Source organism: Furipterus horrens, unplaced genomic scaffold (assembly GCF_987537825.1).
Source record: "Furipterus horrens unplaced genomic scaffold, mFurHor1.1.pri manual_scaffold_6, whole genome shotgun sequence".
Lineage (NCBI taxonomy): Eukaryota > Metazoa > Chordata > Mammalia > Chiroptera > Furipteridae > Furipterus > Furipterus horrens.
In genome coordinates this window covers 19,426,886-19,448,727 of record NW_028327176.1, presented here as the reverse complement: position 1 = coordinate 19,448,727, position 21,842 = coordinate 19,426,886, and the positions used below count along the sequence as shown (strand labels likewise).

At 38.4% G+C, this 21,842-nt stretch overlaps 1 protein-coding gene across 1 annotated transcript in view; it reads right to left on the bottom strand.

Moving 5' to 3' along the window:
- The window catches only part of TTC27 (tetratricopeptide repeat domain 27), a 141,702-nt gene that overhangs the window by 80,040 nt on the left and 39,820 nt on the right, over positions 1-21,842 (bottom strand). Inside the window, exon 10 of the mRNA XM_090281120.1 lies at positions 3,329-3,442. Coding sequence (XP_090137246.1) covers positions 3,329-3,442 — 114 coding nt within the window. The remainder of the gene's footprint in view (positions 1-3,328; positions 3,443-21,842) is intronic.

The window sequence follows — 21,842 nt, the reverse complement described above, 5'->3', positions numbered from 1 at the left end:
TAAGGACCGATTTGAAAAGGAAGCATGTCTATTACAATAGCAATTACCAAAAAAGCATGAAAAATGCAAGAGGGGCATGAGAGGTGCACTGATTTATTCACCATGCAGAGTGTGGAGGTGACAGATTCGATCTGAAGTTGGTAAGTCAAGAAATAAAATAATTTAAAGATATATAATAGAAGCATAAATATTTAAAGTTATAAAGGAACCCACTAGAATAACCAAAAAATAAATAAATAAATAAGTGCTAAAAAAAGAAATGGGAATTGGAGGAGAATTTATATCTTTCATTTCAGATCCATCTGAGTGGATTAAGATTTTTTTTAAGTGCAGTAATAAAGTTTTTGATATGCAGTTTAAAAAGCAAGATATATTAGTTAAAAAGAACCTTCAAAAATAGGTTAAACAAATTATATCACCTCCATTTAACAGAGTGACATATGGCTGTTGGAATGAACACGCTAGATACACAGGTATTGACATGCAGAGTTGTTCAAGCTGTTAGGTTAAAAGGAAAAAATATTGATTGCATGAGCCCACTGATGTTAAAGATACTTACATTTACTTATGCATAGAAAGAGGTCTAGAAGGATTCTAACTGTTGACATTGGAAGGCAAGCAAAGGGAAAAGGAAGTTTTTTTTACTTTCCATTTCTGTATTGCTTACATTTTTATAATGAGCAGGTACTATTTTTATAATTAAAAACAACTAAGAACAGTGACTTAGTTTAAAAAAAAACAAAACACACTTTGCCACTATTAACCACGTACTTAGTCCAGATGTTACACGTCATGCCTAACAGAGCGTGGTATTCCATCAATATAAAACAATAATCTAAAGGATCTCTGTCTCTAAGTATTGAAACATAAGCACAAAGTTTAATGTATGAAGCCTGGCAGTATGTTACCTGTGGCCAGTTTCCCCCCTGTTAAGGCTTTTGTTATGACATGCCTTTAATCACCACTAGAAAGTAAACAGCCATATAAATCACCAGCTTTTAAAGGAGGCGCCTTTCATCCCACACAGGAGCCGTGATCTCCACAATGGTACCGCCCATCCAGGGCTGGCCCTCCTCCCTCCAATTCCACCCATGACAAAAAGCTCGATTTCATCAAAGCACAAGTAAAGCTGCAGTATCAAAAACAGATTTTTTTAAAAAATTTGCTTAAAAATTGAGAAATCTCAATTAACTACCACAGTTAAGAAAATTAAATTGCAATATGGACAGTCTCTGGTGACAGAAAAGGGGTATACTCTCAAATTCCCAATTCAATGAAAAGTCCTTCCAGAAATCCAAGGGTGAAGGAAAAGGTCCCTGCTGGGTAATCACCTGCAGAGGCAAAACCACCTGGACGGGGGCAGTCCTTCACAATTTAAATGAACAGGTTTAAGAGGCAACTAAACAGCCTTCATTAGCAAGATTATTTTAAAAGGCGAAAGATTTATACGATCTGAAGAGAAACCAGAGTATTTTAATAAGAATATAGAACCACCTCATATTAACCCTCAATGAATGAGTTTATCAAACACTAAGTTAAAGCAGTTAACATGATAGAAGACAATGAGGACATCTGGTTTACACAATATTTTTTTTCTTTTTTTTGGTTTGGACATAAGTAAGATGGTCCCTTTGAATGTATGTGGTTTCAATTAATTTGTTTCTTACTTGGATTATATGTATAATACACTGCTTTTACCGTGCTAAAGGAAAAAAGAAATATGTGAGTTTACAAAAAGGAAAATGTTAGTATTTGGATTTGGCTCAGACACAGAGGGGGAAGCTGAATGACAGTAGAGAACACAACTACTTTATACTCCACTGGTAAAAAGCAGGATCTAAATAAATACCGGGCAATAAACACTGAACATGCAATAATTAAAGAACTCCAGCCTAGATGAATTTCCTTGAGATAGAGTGTTATTACTGAACTGTCCTCCACTTGGGGTTCCTTTTTCCTCTGTGATCTTATAATGTTGATTTATTTACCTTTAGCTGTGATGCATCATTTTCTTTTCAGGGCTGGCATGCATCACTTAGAAATCCCTTCAAAATCTGCCATCTTTAGGGCCCGCCCCTGAGCCTTCAATGTAACTGCCTGCTGCTGTGTAAGTTATCGTCCAGACTCGGTCATTAACTAGCGAGGCGACTTGGGGCCAGGCACCTGATCTTATCACACCTGCATTTCTCCAACTTGTAATGTGACAAGACCAAGCTTTTACCTATGAGTTCCTCCTAGCTCATTTTTCTTTCCACTTTAACAATTTATCATTTTATCACCTTATAGAGCTGCGGAAGGGAACAGATTTTCACAGAAACTAAAATGGAAAAATTTTTAAACATTGTTTTATATATACATGTATTTTTAAAATCATTTCCCTCTTATTCTTCAGGGATGCAGTAATGTCAACAAACAGTAATATCAAACTCCGAATCAGAGGAATTGGCAAAGGTTTAGATTATGAGGTAAATGTTTCAACGATGATAGAAAGGTAGATAAATTTCACATTCATCTTGTCACATGAGCTGGTTAATTTCCAAAAACTGGACTGGAGAGTGAAAAAATTTTGAGATACCACCTTGTAGAGGCAGAAATAACAACTCTCTCTCTGTTTTACAGGTAAAGACGTGTACAACTCTTCATAGCAAGCATATGGATGGCAAGATGAAGAGACTCCAGATACAGCAAGGCCAAGACTGGGCAAAAGCACAGCGTCACGCCCAAAACTCGATAAGCATTGAGGCTGCTCTGCGGGGGACCCTTCTGGATCCTATCCTATGCACCTCTTCACCTAGCTGTTCTTTTGTATCCCTTATAATGCCCTTTATAATAAGCCAGTAATGGTAAGTAAAGTGTTTCCCAGAGTTCTGTGAGCCATTTGAGTAAATTATCAGACCCGAGGAGGGGGTCATGAGAACCCTCGATTTATAGCTGGTCAGTCAGAAGTACCCAGACTTGAGACTGGCGTCTGAGGTGGGAGACAGCCTTGCGGAACTCAGCTCTTACCCAGGGGGCCAAACCCGGTGTCAGAGTGAGTCAAACTGCACGACACCCAGCTGATGCCACAGGGAAGGAGAGTTCCTGGGCGTGGACGGCCCACACCTGTGGTATCAGAAGTGCTGTGATAAATACTGTGGTCACAGAGTTGCTAAGGAGAGCTGGCCTTCGAAGCCAAGCAATCAAGGTTTAAAACCTACACTCTAAATCACAACCAAGTGTTTGAACAAAAGGAAAGCCATCTCGTCCTTTCAGATTCACAGCACACATGCCTGCGTATCCATAGCAACAGAGTTGGAAGAGAAACGAAAAGTGCCACACGAGTCCCCACCTGTGTCTGCCGCAGAGCCCGCTCCACTCGGCGGGTGCTTCCTCTCTCGAGTTTTGTCCGCAGGATCAGTGCTGACGTCTGAATGGCCCAGAACTTCGGTTGTGAAAGCAAACACTGATGGAAGAGAAAAAATAAATAAAGTAAAATAAAGCCCTGAGAAAGAAGGGACAAGAGATAAGCTGGCTGATTCCTCTCAAAATATCTTTATAATGTTTTTTAGCACTTTCACAAAATGACCTGTGCTCATTTAAATTGTGAGATATGATTACTTCCAGGAAGTGGATGATAGTACCCAAAACCTTGCTGGAGTCAGATAAGAAGAGGACTCAGTAAAGAACTTTAAGAAGCTGCTACATTACAGGGATAGTGAAGAGGAGGAGTAGGCGAAGAATACACAAGGGAGGAGAATCCGAAGAACGGGGTCTTACTCAATGAAGTGTGTTTGCTCACTAATCCCCTTAAGCACCGACCGGTACGAGGCAGCGTGCACAGGGCCCCGGGGACAGGGTAGCAGGCTAGACAGACAAGGTCCCTGCCCTCACAGAGCTTACAGTTTAATGCAATGTCTGTTAGGTAATTTTATTTTCCTCTAACGCTGCAAACTAAAATGTTTTCACTTCCTTGAAACATAGTTTACAAGATTAGTGCATAACCATATCCCGTTAGGCACCACTATTTAGATCTACAAATAAATGAATTAACCAACATAAGAGGTGTATATGGCACTACAAAGACCTAAAAGATGAAATAGAAGACATTAAAAAACAAATACTTTAAAACGTGTAACACCATTTGGCAGGAGATTTTATTATAAAATATGATCTCAGGAATTTTCAAAAGAAAGAACTTGCTTCAGTAAGTAAATCTGCAAACTGATTGTACTATCAACAGTGAATATTTCTGCATTTTTCCTCTTCACCTTATTAAAAGGACTGCCATCTGTAACCTCCTGACAGCAGGATAAAGGACACTCCAGACAGGACTCTGCAGAACAATGGGAAAAGTCTCCCTGTCAGGCGGAGCTTGATTGGAATCCTAGCTCCACCAAGGGGAGCTGATTAGCTATGTGACCTTGGAAGTTACTTGGCCTCCCTGGGTCTCACGTTACTCCTCCATCAACAGGAATAGCCCTTCCCATCTCCCACAGAGTTGTGAGGATGAAGTATGAATCGGCAAACCTTCACAAAGCCTCCCAGATCCCTCCTCTTATGATGCTTTCTCTAACCCTGAACAGAAAATCACTATCCAGAGTGGGGACGGGGATGGCACTGAAGTCTGATGGGGGACGCAGGACACGGGACTCCCAAAATATGGCACTTTGGCACAGTGAGTATTTTAGGGTGAAGAAGTCTGAGCAAGCAGGAGTAGGAGGACCACCCTGACCCCGTTCCTCGCCTTCTCCCCGATAAAGGTCAGAAAACCCTCGTGTGAGAGGTGCCCTCTATAACGTGTGGAAAGGAGCATCCATGTCTCCGAAGACAAATGGACGTGGGGAACAATCCCAACAGCAGGCCTTACAAAGATTCCCTCAGCCTACACCCCCCCCACCACCACCATCCACGATGGCCCACTCCTCATCAAACCTCGCATAAAAAATGCTCAGGGTTAATTCACCGCTTCTTCAGGTCTTCATTTCCTTATGAAGGCTTCCGTGTCATGCAAAAACCAGTATTAAATACATTTGTGTGCTTTTTCTCCTGGTAATCTGCCTTCATCAGGTCAATGGTCAGACTCGGGCAGGGACCCTAAGAGGCAGGAAGAAAACTTTTCCTCTCCTACACCTCCCAGTTGCACTGATCACTTTACCAACAAAGTCACTGTCAAAGTAAGAAACATTCAAACCCAGAAAGAATTCTGGGAACTTATTTGGGCAAACGGACAACGACTGCCGGAAAGTAACACTGAGAAAACGCTCCAGGGAACGGCAGATTTGCGCCTTCCCTCGTGCGTTATAATCAAAAGAGAAGACACAAGCGGGTTACATGAAATGCACTGGTGATGGATTAGGGAGGCGGAGAAAGCGAAGGCGGGGCGGGGGGAACCTCTGGAACTGATATAAAGTAAAAGGCTGCACACGCCTCTCTCACATAGCTGGGTCCGTGACAGGTGACAGCAACATCGAGGGATACGTGGTCTCCCTTGATGTGGAGCCCGTGCCTGAGGGGTGGGGGCAGGAAATTGCTTTGATACCCCAAAGGTATGTGATAGTCCCTGGCTGGTTTAGCTCAGTGGATTGAGCGTCGGCCTGCGAGCCAAGTGTCGCTGGTTCGATCTTCCAGTCAGGGTACATCAGAGAAGGAAAACTCTGACTCCAAAAAACCTCCGCTGCCTTGCGGCATACCTCTTCAGGGGAAAGGCTAAGGGAGTAAACCCTGACAGAAAATCCGGAGCCGGAGTCCCTAAGGCGGTTTGACGTTGTAGTCAACACCGGCAACTCCTGCGGCGCACCTGAAGCCAAGCTGTATTGACTCCGTCTTTCCCTTGGACTCTTCAGCTGCGAAGAGAGGGGGGGTCTGCTGCATGGGCAACAGCAGACCCTCCATATCACCCTGCCCAGGCTCTGTAACTTCAGCATCATCACAAGATGTCGATTCAACACGGGAGGAGACAGATACCATGTTACTCCCGAGTCGGACTGCGCAGCCATTCTCGGCGGTGCAGATAGACTCTTGAGAAGCTACACCATCGTCTCTCGAGACTGACGGCTGCCGACGACGATGTGATAGTCGTGCACGAGACAACAGATAATTCAATTAAGGTAAAGACAGGCTGTCGTCAGGGAAGATTTGGGTGGGGACAGGACTACCGGCCATAAGCTGCTTGTAGTTAATGAGTTTTAATTTCAGGCCATCATGCAGGCCTCCCCTGAGCCGGTCAGGCTTAGCGCGGGGCCCCTTTCCTTCTACATCGCAATACACAGACCAGCTCGGGGCTTGTCCGAGTTAAAGCCCAGCTTTCAGAAGGTCTTCACACCAAAGTGGGGACATATTTTCCTCAGTAAAACAACAGAGTCAGACTGTTTTCTCTGCTGGCACAAGAACAAGAGTTTGCCTGAGACTTTTATGTGAAGGTCAAGCAAAACATTCTCACTAAACACTAAAAGTAAAATGCAATCTGGCAAATAGACATTTGAAAAGCATTAAAGAAGGAACTGACTGGACAATGATATCACTGAAGAATGCATTTATCTTATATCCACTTGGCTGGGAGATACAAAGACTTGGGAAAGTCTGAAAGGAGGTAACAACAGACAGACTATATTTAATACATTTTACAAAACACTGCTGCTTACAAGGTAAGAATCAATCATGATACAAGACGTTAGGTAAAGAAAAAGAAAACTAAGCAGGAGAGACGTGCTCTACTGACTTGTGGAGAAAATTGTATTTTTTAAAAATCTCCAGGCTAACAGTTCAGCAAGCAAACCCACCGGAGAGAACACCCACCCAGCTCCCTACGCAGCCGGCCCGCCCCGCTGGTGAGACTCAAACTGCAGCTGTCCAGCGGACGGGTGGAATTGATCCACAGTCTCCGCCATGTCCCAGCGAGGGTTACTGCTCTTAATTCCCGCAGTTTGGGACCTGAGAATGACCACCCACTGCCTCCTGCTGGCTCTGTCTCACGCTTCAGGTCTCGGTTTAAACACCATCTCCTTAGAGAGCCTTTCCTGACCACCTGCTTCTGTGACCTCATCTCTCCCAGGTGATTCTCTGTCACTGCAACCAGTTTGGAATATTAGTCAACCCTCTAAAGGAAGGAGGTTCTGATACACAGGGATGAACCTTGAAGATATTATGCTAAGCAAAGTAAGCCAGACATAAAAGGACAACTGTTTCAGGGTTCCAATTACATGTGGGACGTAGGACTGTGAAACTCACAGAGACAGACAGCGGCATGGCGGCTGCCAGAGGCTGGGGAGAAGGGGGAACGAGGAGATACTGTTCAGCGGGGACGGAGTTTCCGTTGAGACGATATGGAAGTTCTGGAGACGGATGGTGGCAATAACTGACCAACAATGTGAATGTCCTTAATGGCACTGAACTGAACGCTTAAAAATTGTTAAAATGGTAACTTTTATGTTATGTAAATTTTACCAAAATCAAAATAATAGCACATATATATTACACAACCATTACTGAGAAAGTCCTTAAAAAGACAGGGCAATCTTATAGTCAATTTTAGCTTTGCTAGAGGCTTAAAACAGAAAACAGAAGATAAAAATAAAACTGTGCCCAAACTAACATTTCATTGTATTTTAAAGCCACTAATGATTTTTTGGATGCGACATGCTGTACATATATTCAGCATCTCCTAAATTTCAGATTTTGTTTCCCAAAGGCTGGACTATTTCAGCACATGAAAATATTCTGGTATATTTCTGTGTAGTTAAATTAGAGCAAACACTCTATTTTTAATCATCTCATCTTCTATTTTTCCCAAAGAATACATATTTATACAGATACAAAATATTTCATGTTTCTAATTCTGATAATTTATAATTTGCTTTCAATAATTCACTCATTTTTCAAAAATACTCTAACTTTATGAATATTTTACTCTAGACTGGTCCTAAATAACAGAAATTACTTAAAGGTTGATAAAGAGTTAACTTCTATGGGCACTTTAGGTAGTTTTCAATTGGGGGCTATGAACACTCTAGATGTGCTATCGGAATGTACTATCATGCACATTCTAAGACACGTTCTTTAGGTGACCACGTACAAGTATTTCTGTTGGGTAGGTACATAGGAGTGAAACTGTTAGGTCACAGAGTATGAATACACTTAGCTTTCATAGATACTGCCAATTTTCTAAAAGGCTATTCTACCTGACACTCTGATCAGAAGCATTAGAGATTTCTTATTGCTTCACATCCCTGCAACCTTCACTACTGGCTTTATTTTTCTTGCGTTTTAGCCATTCTGGTGAGTATGTACCATTCCATCAAGGTTTTAATTTGCATTTCTCTAATGGCTAATAAAGTTGAGCTCCTTTTAATATGTCAATAACCATTTTAATGCCTCTTTAATAAGTGCCTAATGAGTTCTTTGCCCATTTTTTTGTATTGGGTTGTCAGAATTTTTCTTGATAATTTGTAAGTTTTTTTTTTTTTAAGGTTTTAGGTTTTATTTACTTATTTTTAGAGGAGAAGGGAGGGAGAAAGAGAGGAAGAGAAACATTGATGTGTAGTTGCCTCTCACACGCCCCCAACTGGGCACCTGGCCTGCACCCAGGAATTGAATCAGTGACCCTTTGGCTCACAGGTTGACACTCAATCCACTAACCACACCAGCCAGGGCTGTAAGTATTCTTTATATTTTATGGACACAAGTCCTCCATCTTTTTGTTGGAGAAGAGTACATATTTTTTACTTATTCTTATTTGACAAACATATAACACATACTATGTGCTGGCAAGGTACTGGTCAAAGTGCTTTACAAATATTAATGATATCTTCTGATATAAAGAAGTGCTTAATATTAATATAGTCCAGTTTATTTTTTTATTTGTTTTATGGTTAGAGCTTTATTGTCCTGTTTGTCCTAAGGTCTCAAAGATGTTCTCCTATATTTTTCCTCTAAAAGCTTTACAGTTTTCACTTTTACATATTCAATCTGGAATTGATTTTTGCAGATATAGTATAATATAAGGGTTAAGAGAGCTTTCTTCTGTATGGATATAAATCATCTAGTTTACTGAAAAGCCTACCCAATCCTCACTGTTCTGCAGTACCAGCTTTGTCATAAATCAGATGAACCGTGTGTGTGTGGGTCTGTTTCTGGACTCCCCATCTGTTCCACTGGTTGGTTTGTATTTCTTTATGTCCAAATGTCTCAATTCAGTTTCTCAAATTTTAAAGCACATAAGAATAACCTAGAAAGATTGTTTAAACGCGGGCGCCTTGGCCCCAACCTCAGAGATTCTGATTCAATAGGGGCTGAGGTGGAGCCAGAACAATTCCATTTCTCACAAGTTCCCAGGTGAGGCTGAGGCTGCCAGGCCAAGGACCACAGTACATGGAGCACTGCCTTCATTAGACAGCTCCCTAACAGGGCTTGCCGCCGGGCAGTGGAAGCACCCTGCTCTGTCCTTCTTCAGCACCTCCACAGTTATTCACAGTCCGGTGCATTTCCATATGAACTTAAGAGTCGGCTGGAGTTCCGCAAAACCAAAACACCACCACCACCAAAAATCAAACTGCTAAAATTTTGTTAGGTAATGCATTCACTATGTAGATTAATTTTAGGAAACTTGAAAATTTTAAATATTGAGTCCTCCATGAACACAGCCTACCACTTTAAAATATGCCCCCTGAGCCGACTTTAGGACTTGTACTGAAAAAGGAACTGTGAGGCTCTAACATCTGAGGAAAAGGGTCAGCCGCTTGCAAGGTTGGCGATTGCTGCTTTATCTCACACGAAAAAGTAAGTTCTAATGTTATGACACACTGTATAGAGAGGCATCATTTTATTTAGCTAACAAGTTCTGACTACATATATCCAACATAACCCTCATTCCCAGAAAAGTAGCAAAGAAAATTTTCTAACACCATCAAAGAAGATATGGAGTGTTGTTTCTATTAAAAACAAATTTCCTATTCATCTTATCGCTGCACATTTCACATAATTTTCTTCCAGAGGCCCTCAGGTCCTGTATATGACAGACATCCAGTCTGCCCCTTTAAAAATGAAGGAGCTTTCAGATAGCTGCTTTTCCACACATAAATCAAAGCCAGAAGCCAGCTGGAGCTCTCGTTGTGGGTGTACATATAATTGTATGGCTGTCACACTACAGCCAGATCGGATGATGCCCACCCAGGTCAGGCAGGCCTTACAAAGCAAGAAACAAAGAAATACTATAAAAAGCAGAACCACTCCCCCTTCTTAATGATCTATGTAAAAGATTATTCATTGATAAAATCAGTACCAAATGAAAAAGAATAAAGTCGACTAAAATCAGTACCAAATGACAATAGGTTTAAATTCCAAATTTAGCCTGTAAATTATTTCCCATGAAGTGGAACGGCAGTCCAAATTCCCTGTCCTTGCTCTGTAGACCATTTAAAATCTGTCTCAAATCTAGCTTCTGCAAGACCACTATTGTCCCAAACAAATCTTCCACTTCAGCTAAATGAACCCAGTCCAGCTCCCTCCTTCCTGTCTCCTCGCCTTCGCTCCTGCTATCACCCCACCTAAACCCCGCTTGTCTTTCAGGGCCGGACACAAATCCCTGCTTAGGGAACAAAGCCTTCTTTGACTGCTCTGTCCTAAATACGTTCTTCTTTTCTGAACAGTTAAGGGATTTATTTATCTGTGCTATCAATTTGTAGTTTAAACTGCCTGGTATTGCTAATTATTATCATAAGTTTATCTGATCTTGGCTAAATTAAAAATTCCATGAAGGCAAGTCCTATGCTTTATACCTTTCTTTCTCCCACCATACCTAGAAGCATGTTTGGCAAATCCTGAGATTCTGGATCTCCTGTTAGTATAAAGCCTTCAAAGCTCTTTTCAATGCTCTCCAAATTTTCATATATTAATAGAAAGCAGACAGCAGAGAGAGCAAGCTGTTGGTCATCTGGCTGCCTCAAAAAAGAAAGATCTGCATTTTGGAGGCGCCAGTTCATCAGCGCTATCAGAGCACCTTTCACACTGGCATGAAAAGCAGACTTATTTAAAACACATAAATTATTTTCAAACTGAGTTTTTCATCCTTTAGCACCATGTTAATTCATAATGTCAAAAAGCCTAAGAGCTTTGGCTTCAATGATGGCCAACAGCAGAAGTACACAGACACCCCTATATTAAATGTATTACCATCCTAGTTAGCAGTCCTAGGTATTTCTCCCATCTGGGGACCGTAAGCCCCACTACGGGGCTTTTCTTTCTTAAAGTTTTTTTCCTTTACCTTATATGAATGCTTTCCATCATCACTGATTCTGCTTCTCACCAGCTTAATGAAATACAATGAGATTCACCTTAAATGAAATCAGTATGTTTAGTCTTTAACATTGTTTCTCAAATAACATTTCAATGATGTTGCTAATAAAAGATTTTAGATTTAATTTTTTATATTTGATATATACAATTATAAGTAACTAAAATCTAAATTATAAAGTATGATAACATAAATATCTGTGAATATGGGGCTGATTTTTTTTAACTTGTTGTTACATTTATAGAACTCATCTGTGTTACTGCTTGCAGCCATAGTTCATTTATTTTCACTTCACTGTTGTATATTTCACAATTGTGATACAAGGTAAGGCAATTTATCCATTCTCCTGTCCACAAACATTTAGGCTGTTTCTAGTGTGTTTGCCATTACAAAACATCGCTAGTATCAAACATTCTTGTACGTGTCTACTGATGCAACTGCAAGAGCTTCTGAAATGCCTGTTATATACACTTGGTGTTTTACATCTCTCTAGTATGGATAAGCACAGGTTCCATTTTTCTTTAATCTGCTTTTTAGTTTCAAATTATTTCTAGAAGTTATATTTTCTCTCCTAAAACATAAAAGTCTAATAACTAACAGAAGTTGTTCAGCTACCTTTGTGATTATAGCCTTTATTTTTTTAAATGTTCCATACATAGCTGTTCTGTATCATGAATCAGAAAGCTGCAACATGTCCTTTTGTCTATTGTTTGGTGTTTTTGTTGACTCTCAATCACAGTGGCTTGCCTTCTCTTCTGTTTGTCGATCTTCAGTTGTGAGTTCACTGCTCAGTTTTAATTTGGGATTAGAGATGTTTTCTTCTAGACAGATGGGTTTCTGTGGCCATAGCCAGGCAGCATCATGCATTTAGGGTCACTTCACCATCCCGAGGGTCTTGGCTCAGTGGAAGGTTCTGGGAGTGCCATTACTCCAGCTAACTCCACCATTCACAGCTGCCTGCCAAGACCCCAGCTCCCTGCCTCTCCTTTCTGGCCCTGACACTAGCTGCTCATTTCTCTCTTTGTCTGTGCATACATGTATGTACTTAGGTCAGGTGGGAAGACTCCTTAGACACCTCCTCTGCTTCTCGGGAGACTAGCAATGTCTTACCCAGCATGCTTTCCGGGGTTTAACTGTTTGGCAGCTGGTGGGCTCTCAGAGCGCCTTGTCTGCCAAATTGCCAGAAGTGGAGGCTTCGGCTCTCTGGTCCTGGACTCCCCTTTCTTCCTTTTAAGCTATGTCATTAGGTTCATTTCCTAACTCCTCCCTATGTCCTTTGCTACTAAAGACAACGTAGGGCAATACACAAGGTTGAAACCCAGTTAAGAGACGCAGGCAGATTGACAGAAGTTTAATGGTGACCCGCACACATCCCAGACAGCCTGCTCACATCTTTAATCCAAATAAGAGCGATTATCTAGCCATGAGGTAATGATGGACTTTGCTCATTTTCTATATAGTTTTGTGCCAGAGGATTTTTTTCTTTTAACTTTTTATTCTCAAATTTATTTTTTCTTTCAGAAAAATTATGAGAGTAATACAAAAAATTCCTGTATATATATATATCTTTTACCTATTTGTTAAAAATTTTCCATACAATCAATAGTTTAAATCTCCAGGCCTGATATCTTCTACTAAAAAATGGCATTTACAGATTAAAAACAAATTCTAATAATTAGCTATTTTTATACTCATTAACATAAAAAGCTGCTTGAAATCATATATTAATACCTCATTTTAATTTAGATGTCAATTACCTATGCTACTGTATATACAAGCTTCCTGACCTATGAACTCTTTAAGACTTTACATTCATCCTAGCCATCCTTCTGTCTGTTGCATATGTTGACCCTTAATCACAAGGGGAGAAAATTTAACAAACATTTAAATATCAATAACCTGTATTAGATGCTAAGGGTCAAAAGTAACCCCATTTAGAGTTCTACACTGTATATTCTTCCACTTAAATTTTGGAGTTTCTTTTGAACACAGGTTTCCAAAAATTTTTGGTAAAAACTAGATTGATTTTGCATTAAAAAAGGAATATGCTTCATATGAAATGTGGAAACTAAGCAATTTCTTATTGTGAATTTGTTCTCCGTCTACAATACATTCTTTCCACTTAATACATTAGGTAGGTTGAGTCTTTTGTGCTGTAGTTCTGAAATTGACGACAAGGACAAATCTACACTGAAACCAAAATCGACTGTGATAAACTAATCAATCTTACGTATGATAGCTCTAAATAATATACGTGCATTTCCCCCTTTAGGATATTTTTAGTGACTTTACTGAAATGTAAGATACATACAATAAGATAAAACTGTATTTAGTGTAGTGTCTGATGTATTTTGACAAATGTATATACCTATGTAACCACCACAAAATCAAGATACACAACATTTCCATTAATGCAAAAAGTTCCCTTGCACCCCTCTGCCATCAATATGTGACCGGTGTTCTATCATTGATTTACTTTTGCCTATTTTTAGAATTCCAATTAAATGAAATCATACAATCTGGCTTTAACTCAAAACCATGTTTTTCAGGTTCACTCACACTATTACATGTATCAGTACTTCATTTCTTTTTATTGCTGAAAATTATTTCTTTAGATGAATACAAGGCAATTTATCATTCACTTGTTGACGGACACTTGGGTGATTTTCAGATTTAAGCTATTATGAATTGAATAACTGTGAACCCTGGTATGTAAGTCTGATAGATAAACACCTAGAGGTGGAACTAATGATCACCTTTGTTCCAAAGTGGTTGTACCATTTTTATATTACATTCACGATGTATGAGAGTTCCAAAGTATCTTGTTGGGGTTTTGGTTTGCACTTTTCCAATGATTAATGCTATTCCTATATCTTCGGTAGAATATCTGTTCAAATCATTTGTTCATTTTTAGTTGATTTGTTTGCCCTATTATTATGGAGCTGGAAAGAGTATTTATTCTGGATAGAGATCCTTTACAAGATATAGGTACTATAAGTATTTTCTCCCAGTTTGTGTCTTGTCTATCCATTTTCTCGATAATGTTCTTCAAAGAGCAGGTTTTAATTTTCATGAAGTCCAATTTATCTTTTTATCGAATTTTTCTTTTATAGTTCATGCACTTAATATCCTAGTTAAAAACTATTCATTACCCCAATGTTACAACAATTTTATTTTAAGGAAACATGAAAAATAACATTGGGGTCAATAATTTAGGTTAATGGTTGACTTTTACATATAAAGTTTCTCTGTGATTTCTTCATTGATCCATGGAATAAGTATGTTGTTTAATTATCTGGTTTCTAAATATTTTAAGATTTTCTAGATACCTAATAGTTACTTATCTCGTTTATTTGTTAGAGAAAGAGAATATATTCATTATGATGTTAATTTTTTATCTATTGAGACCTATTTTGCTGGCCCAGAGTATGGTCTGGCTGAACATGTATACTTGCAAAGAAATATATGAGGGAGGTGCCCCTAAATACTAGAATTATCTTCTGGAGGGCAAGCCCCTTGTAGCACAGGCTTTCCCCACTCGGTGAGTGTTCTGGGAACCCACCTGTATCAATGTACCAGCTGGCACTGTGAGAGGTTGTGCTTGGCTTCAGTGGATTTTTTGAAGACTCTTTCAACGTTGTTTGCCCATTTTATGATGGGAGATTTATGAGCACAGCTGCCCACACTGCGCCGAGTGTTCAGCAGTTTTTGACCAAAACCATCAGGACCCCTGTGCCCCACCCTCCCTATTCACTTGATCTCGCTCCAAGTGACTTTTTTTTCCCTGGATGAAAAATGTCCTCAAAGGAAAATGCTGCGCTAATGTAGAGGTGAAACAAAAAAATGACAGAATCACTAACAGGCATTGAAATCTAAGTGTTCAAAAACTGTTCTGAGGAGTTGAAAAAAATGTGTCAATGGGTGTACTACATCAAATGGAGAGTACTTTGAAGGTGACTGAAGTTTAGACATGTAACAATAAATACACAATTTTTAATAAATTCTATTTTCCTTGGGTCCCCACTCATATTCAAATAACAATTGGGTCTCCATATCCAGGGGTTCTACATCTGTGGATTCAACCAACCATGAATTGAAAATATTCTTTTAAAAAATGTTGCGTTGCAGCTGGCTTGTAATATGTAGTTAGGCCTATGAGGGTTGTATCTGTACCGATCATTGACAGACTTATTTTTCTTGTCATTTTCCCTTAAACAATACAGTATCAGAACTACTTACATAGCATGTACATTCACTGGGTTTTAGAAGTAATGATTTAGAGTGTACAAGAAGGTATGTGTAAGTTATATGAAAATACTGTTTTATGCTATACAAGAGATGTAAGCATCTGTGGATTTTGGTATCCACGGAGTGTTATGGAACAAATCCCTGGCAGATAAGCTAGGGATGACTGTATTATGAGTGCATTGTTCTATAAATACCAATTAGGTCAACTCGGCTGATAGCATTATACAAATCATATATGCATTTGCTCACTGTTCTTGTCTAGTTGTTCTATCAATTGCTGAGTGTTAAAATCTCTGACTATGCCTGTGACACTATTTCTCACTCTCATTCTGTCAGTTTTGGCTTCAAGTTTTGGGTAGCTAATATTAGGGACATACACATTTATGACTGTTATGTCTTCCTGGCAAATTTTCTTATTATTATGAAAATAGCTCTGTCTCTGGAAATATTCTTTGTAATGAAGCCCATTTTATCTGGTATTAATTTAGCAAATCCAGACTTTTTATACCTAATGTTTACATGGGATATTTTCTGTCCATTTATTTTCAACCTGAATATTTTTCTGTAAAGTATATTTCTTAGAAAGAGCATATCGTTGTGTCTTGTTTTTCCATTTTGATAACCTTTGACCTGCTATTTGGAGTATTTATCCACTAGCATTTAATATAATTATAGATATGGTTGTATTTATTGGTTGTTCCACTGTAGTAACTTTCGTGCCTTCTTTGTGGGTTACCTGAAATATTTCAGGTTGCCATTTTAACTTATCATTAGATTTTTAGCAAGATGCCTTTGCATTTTTAAGTATTTGCTCTAGAATAACAATATCTTTACTTGTTCACAATCTATGTAGAATTATAGTGTAATCCTTCATATAAAATACAGAAACCTTGCAATCGTGTATGTTCCATTTATACTCCCTTGCATGCTTTCTACATAGTTTGGAAAATACCAAAAGATAAATTTATAATTTGTGTTGAATAGAAATATGTATTTTAAAGACACAGTAAGGGAAGTAATGCTCTTGTATATTTATCCAGATGTTTACCATTTCAGATGTTCTTTATTTCAAACTGAACATACGACTTTCTGTATTGGATTTCACTTCAACCTGAAGAATTTCCTTTAACATTTTTTAACAGGTCTGTTGACAACAAATCTCTTAGTTTTCTTTTATCTGAAAATACCTTCATTTGGCCATAATTGTTGAAAAATATTTTACTGAATATATCAATAGAATTCTGGGGTGACAGCTTTTTCTTTCGGCACTTTAAAAATGCTGTTCCGTTGTCTTCCATCCTCCATAGTCCGATGGGAAGATGGACACATTTGCAATCATTGTTTCCCCTTGTTTAATGTCATTTCTCTGTTTCATTTCAAGACATTTTCTTTGTTTTATCTTCACAAGGTTGACTATGAGGTACGTAGGCATGGTTTTCTTTGCTTAGCTCTCATTGTGTTTCTTAAATCCATAAATACGGGCATACCTTGTTTTATTTCACTTAGCTTTACTGCACTTCACAGATGTTGCTTTTTTTTTTTAAACAAATTGAAGGCAAGATCCTCCACTAGCAAACAGATTACAACTCACTTTATTGTGGTGCTCTGGAACCAAACCTCAATATCTCTGAGGTTTGCCTGTAGATTACTTCCATACATTTTGGAAAAGTTTGGCCATTATTTCTTCAAATATTGTTTTCTGCCCTATTCTCTCCTTTTGGCACTCCAGTTACATATGTGTTAGGCATTTTGATACTGTCCCACATATCCAGTAGGCCATGTTTATTATTTTTATCTGTCTCTCTGTTTTTCAGGCTAGTTTCTATTGACTTATCTTCAAGTTTTCTCTTTCTTATGTCATCTCCATTCAATAGCGACTCTCATCCAGAGACTTTTTATTTCAAACGCGTTGAGGTTTAAGATTTCCATGTGGTTCTTTTTTACAGCTTCTATTTTTCTCTACATATTCCTCTCTTTGTGACTTCACAAGCATTTTCCCTTTGTGTCACTGAATATAATTAAAGGAGCCTTTTCCCTTTAATCCTTGTCTGCTAATCCCAACATCTAGGTCATGTTGCAGTCAGTCTCCATTGACTGTCTTTTCTCTTATAAATGGTTCACATTTTCTTCACTCTTCATTTGCTGAGCAATTCTGAACAGTATCCTGAACAGTATACATATTGTGAATGTTATTATTATTGAGTGCCATTTTGGTTATATTGTTTCAAAGTGTTGGGCTTACAAGTTTTTAGCACATTAACTGGGTTTGACTAAACCTGCAACACACAGGCGGCTCAAATCTCATCTGAGCTCCTCTGTCCTTAGCTGGCTGAGCTAGCTGGTGTATGCCCTACACATGTGTAGTTCACAGATGACCCAAACTTAGGCAAAGTTTATATACAGAACATAAGAATCCTCATCTATGACTCTCCTTTGTAAAATGTCCCCCTTCTCACATTCCAACAGTCATGGTAGCCCCAAACTCTGTCCTTAAACTTGTAGTTGCCTTGCATTTAAGATACTGATTTAGCCACAGGATAGAAACAACGAAAACAAGAAGATCACGCAATGTCACTCCCTTTTTCCAAGCAAGAAATCATCTCCAGAATCATTCTGCCTTTGGTCTCATATGTCATCGGGTAGTTGATGTTTTGTTTTGTTTCTTTTGTATTTTGTCCATAATCTATAATTTCTTTGTGCCGAAAGATAGTTACAATCAGAGCTTATTTGGCCTACATATAAGCAGAAATTCTACAAATAAATTTTAAAATCAGCTTAACAATTTCTGCAAAGAAAAAAAAGTGCCTACTGGGATTTTTTATTTAATTTATAGCTCAGTTTTGGCAGCGCTGTCAAATCAACAATATTAAGCATTCCAATCCATGAGCACTTGTAAATCTCTCACATATTTAAGACTTTAATTTAGCTCAACATTATTTGTCATTTTTGGTATAGAGGTCCTATACCTCAATTAAATTTATCACTACACATTTCATATTTTATGCTATTATAAGTGGTTTAAAAATGTCTTGTCCAATTATTCATTTCTAATAACATATAAACACGACTTTTTAATAGTGACCTTGTAATCTCAAACCCTGCTTAGTATTTCTAGCAGCTTTCATGACGATTCTTTAAGTTTTCCTATATATGTATATAATTGTTATCTATGCATAGAAATAATTTTATATATTTCTTTCTAATCTGAATACCTTTTATATCTTCTATATTTCTTATTGTAATCACTGGAATTTCTAGTTAAATGGAGAAGAGAAGTGCCTTTTTCCTGATCTTAGTTAGGGGGAAAAGACTGTTTTTCATCAATAATGATTTTAGCTATGGATTTTCCTACAGATGTCCTTTATCAGGCTGATAACCCCTTCTATTCCTAGTTCACTAGAGTTTTTATAATGAAAGGCTTGGATTTTTCCAAATGCTTTTCTGTTTCTATTGAGATAATCATGTGGCTCTTCTTTACTATACTAATAAGATGAATTGCATTAATTGTTCCATATTAAACTTTGCATTCCTGAGATCAACACTAGACTTATCCTTTTTATATATTTCTGTTTCATATAGTCTGTTCAGTTTTGCAGTTGTTTATAATCCAAGTTCAAATCCAGTACCAGTTACTCTAATGTGACTGAAACTAAACACAGAAATAAGTGTTAACCTTAAGCCATGGTAACCATGAAGAAAGAAGTAGCAGTTACCAAAGCAGATGGTGGTAAGGAAAGAACCTTGTAAGATCCCACAAATCCTATTACTGATTCTGTCTATTCCTGAAATAGGATATGTAACAACTAACTCCATTCAACTCCAGTCAAAACATATTTATTAAGCTTCGGCTCATGTAAAGTACAAAGAAACTGGTGACTCTCAAACCAGAATAGGAAATAATTAGCAGCAAAGAACAAATGTACCGTATTTTTCGCACTATAAGACGTAGCTGACCATAAGACGCACCTAGGTTTAGAGGAGGAAAACAACAACAAAAAATATTCTGAACCAAATGGTGTACTAAAATATTTAATAAAATATAACAGAATGATTTTCAACCATGTAAAGTGAACAGCAGTCAACAGTGGTATTAAGAACCATCATCGCTGTCATTAACAAATGAGGAGAGACTTTAAGGTTCAAGACCTCTTGTAGTTTTCTGGGAACCCCAAGAACTCATCATCGCTAGTGTCAACTGATGAAGCTCAGTTGCTCACAATCACTAATATCACTTTCTTTACTATCTTCATACTGACCAGACACCCCGAGATTCAGCAGTAAAGAAGGACATTTAAGTGTCCTCAGGATTTTCACGTGGGCCCACTGCCTCCTCTTCTAACAGCTTTCGCCACCGGTGATAGGTCAGGTAATACACATCATGGTCTGTGACGCAATATTTGCTCCATAAGACGCATAGACATCACCACCCCCCACTTTGCGGGGGATAAAAGTGCGTCTTACCGAGCGAAAAATACAGTAATTAAGTCTTGAAGTGGGGGGGGGAGGTGTCTCTGAGTCAGAGTCAACAGTATTAGCAGACCTACAAGTCAGGAAGTGATATTTCCACAACTCAATGTAAATGCATCTGAGATCAAAAGGGAAAGATATTCTGCACAAAACACTGGGAAATGGGAAAATGTAGCTAGATGGCTCAGCAGACAATTTAGGAAATTACTACCCTTGGTTAATTTAGTTAATCACAGTAGATTGTAACTCCAGAGTATCTAAGCATGGAGAAACGGAGGAGGAAGGGGAAGTGGGAGAGGGCTACTGGCAATAGTATAAAACCAGCCTGTTTTTCTGTTTGGGTGTGCATACCTTTGTTGTGCACCCAGCTCTGCAGATCTGTGAATAAAGCCTCGTCTACTGCTGGAGTCCTATATTCCAGTGTTTCTATAGTGAGTGTTTCTCACACTTAGTAACAATTAACCTACAAACTGATATAAGAAATAAAATACACCCATTTCCTGCTTTTTTTAAAGTTAGCAAATTACAACCCAGAGGTAACTACAAGGTTCATTATTAATGAATGCATATTAAATTAAAATGCAGAGTAACATTTTGGGAAACAAGTATTCAAACCATGAAGAAATTCAAAATTCTGAGCTATCCGGCTTAATATATTGTAGAACATGTCATCACGTAATGCTAACACAATCAGAAGTATTGTGGCTCTCTAACCAAGTTACATCACTGCCCTGATCACTGTGGCTCAGCTGGCTGGGCACTGCCCTGCAAAGCAAAATTTGCGAGTTCAATTTCCAGTCAGGGCACATGCCTGGGTTGCAGGTTCAATCCCCAGTCAGGGCACATACCAGAGGCAACTGATCAATGTTTCCCTCTCACATCGATGTTTCTCTCCCTCTCTCTCCCTCACTTCCACTCTCTCAAAAAAATAAACAAATAAAATCTTTAAAAACAATAAGTTACATTGCCTATCTTTAAAAATTAAAATTAATAAATCAGTATGCTCTAGAAGAAAAACAGGTGATCATTTTAATCTGTAAAAGTGGTTAGCAACCTATTTTATGTTCATACTTAAGTAGTTATTAAATAGCTTTCAATTTAACAGAAGAAAGAGAAAATATATACAATATAATGTGTAACTTCCAAAGTCCTTTTCCTTTTTTCATTTACAGAGACCTTGGGGATTCAAGTAGACAGTCGGAAGGCAGGCTGCCAATGTCAATTCACACTTGTGCCAATTAAAACTGAAACACCTGTCTGAATTAACAAAATTGTTCCCATTTTCAACAATGAAAGGAAGTTAAAAGCATTACTTGAATGTCACTGACTTGGCTAATCTGAAAGGAAATAACGTAGATAACATGGCTAATTTTAAATTATCAAGCCGATACAACATAAAGGCTCTCTAAAACAGTATGGGTTATGTTCACTATGACTCATTCAGTTTTCCTGAAACGTGCGGATATAATATCTCAGGAACAGCACTCCATCGTGACAACTTAAAAAAGTGAAGTATTCCTCTTAGGACAAGCTTCTGACCTTGCTGAATTAAAAATTTTCCCAACACAGCTCACATATATTACATAATGCTTCAGTAACATGAAAACACTGGAAAAATCTCTCCAAAAAACAGATTATACCATCATTTTAATAAACTATAGGACAGTTCATTAAAACTGAATGAAATTTGGGACCAATAAACCACTCACTTGTTCATTCAATAAATATTTACCAATGGCCAATAACCATGGCCCTACCCCTCGCACACCTACGTTCTTGGTGGGAACACTAGGGCCTCTGTTGTATCTGCTCTTCTGTCAGCAAAGGAAGACACCTCATGATCTCAAGAGTTCAGAGCCCT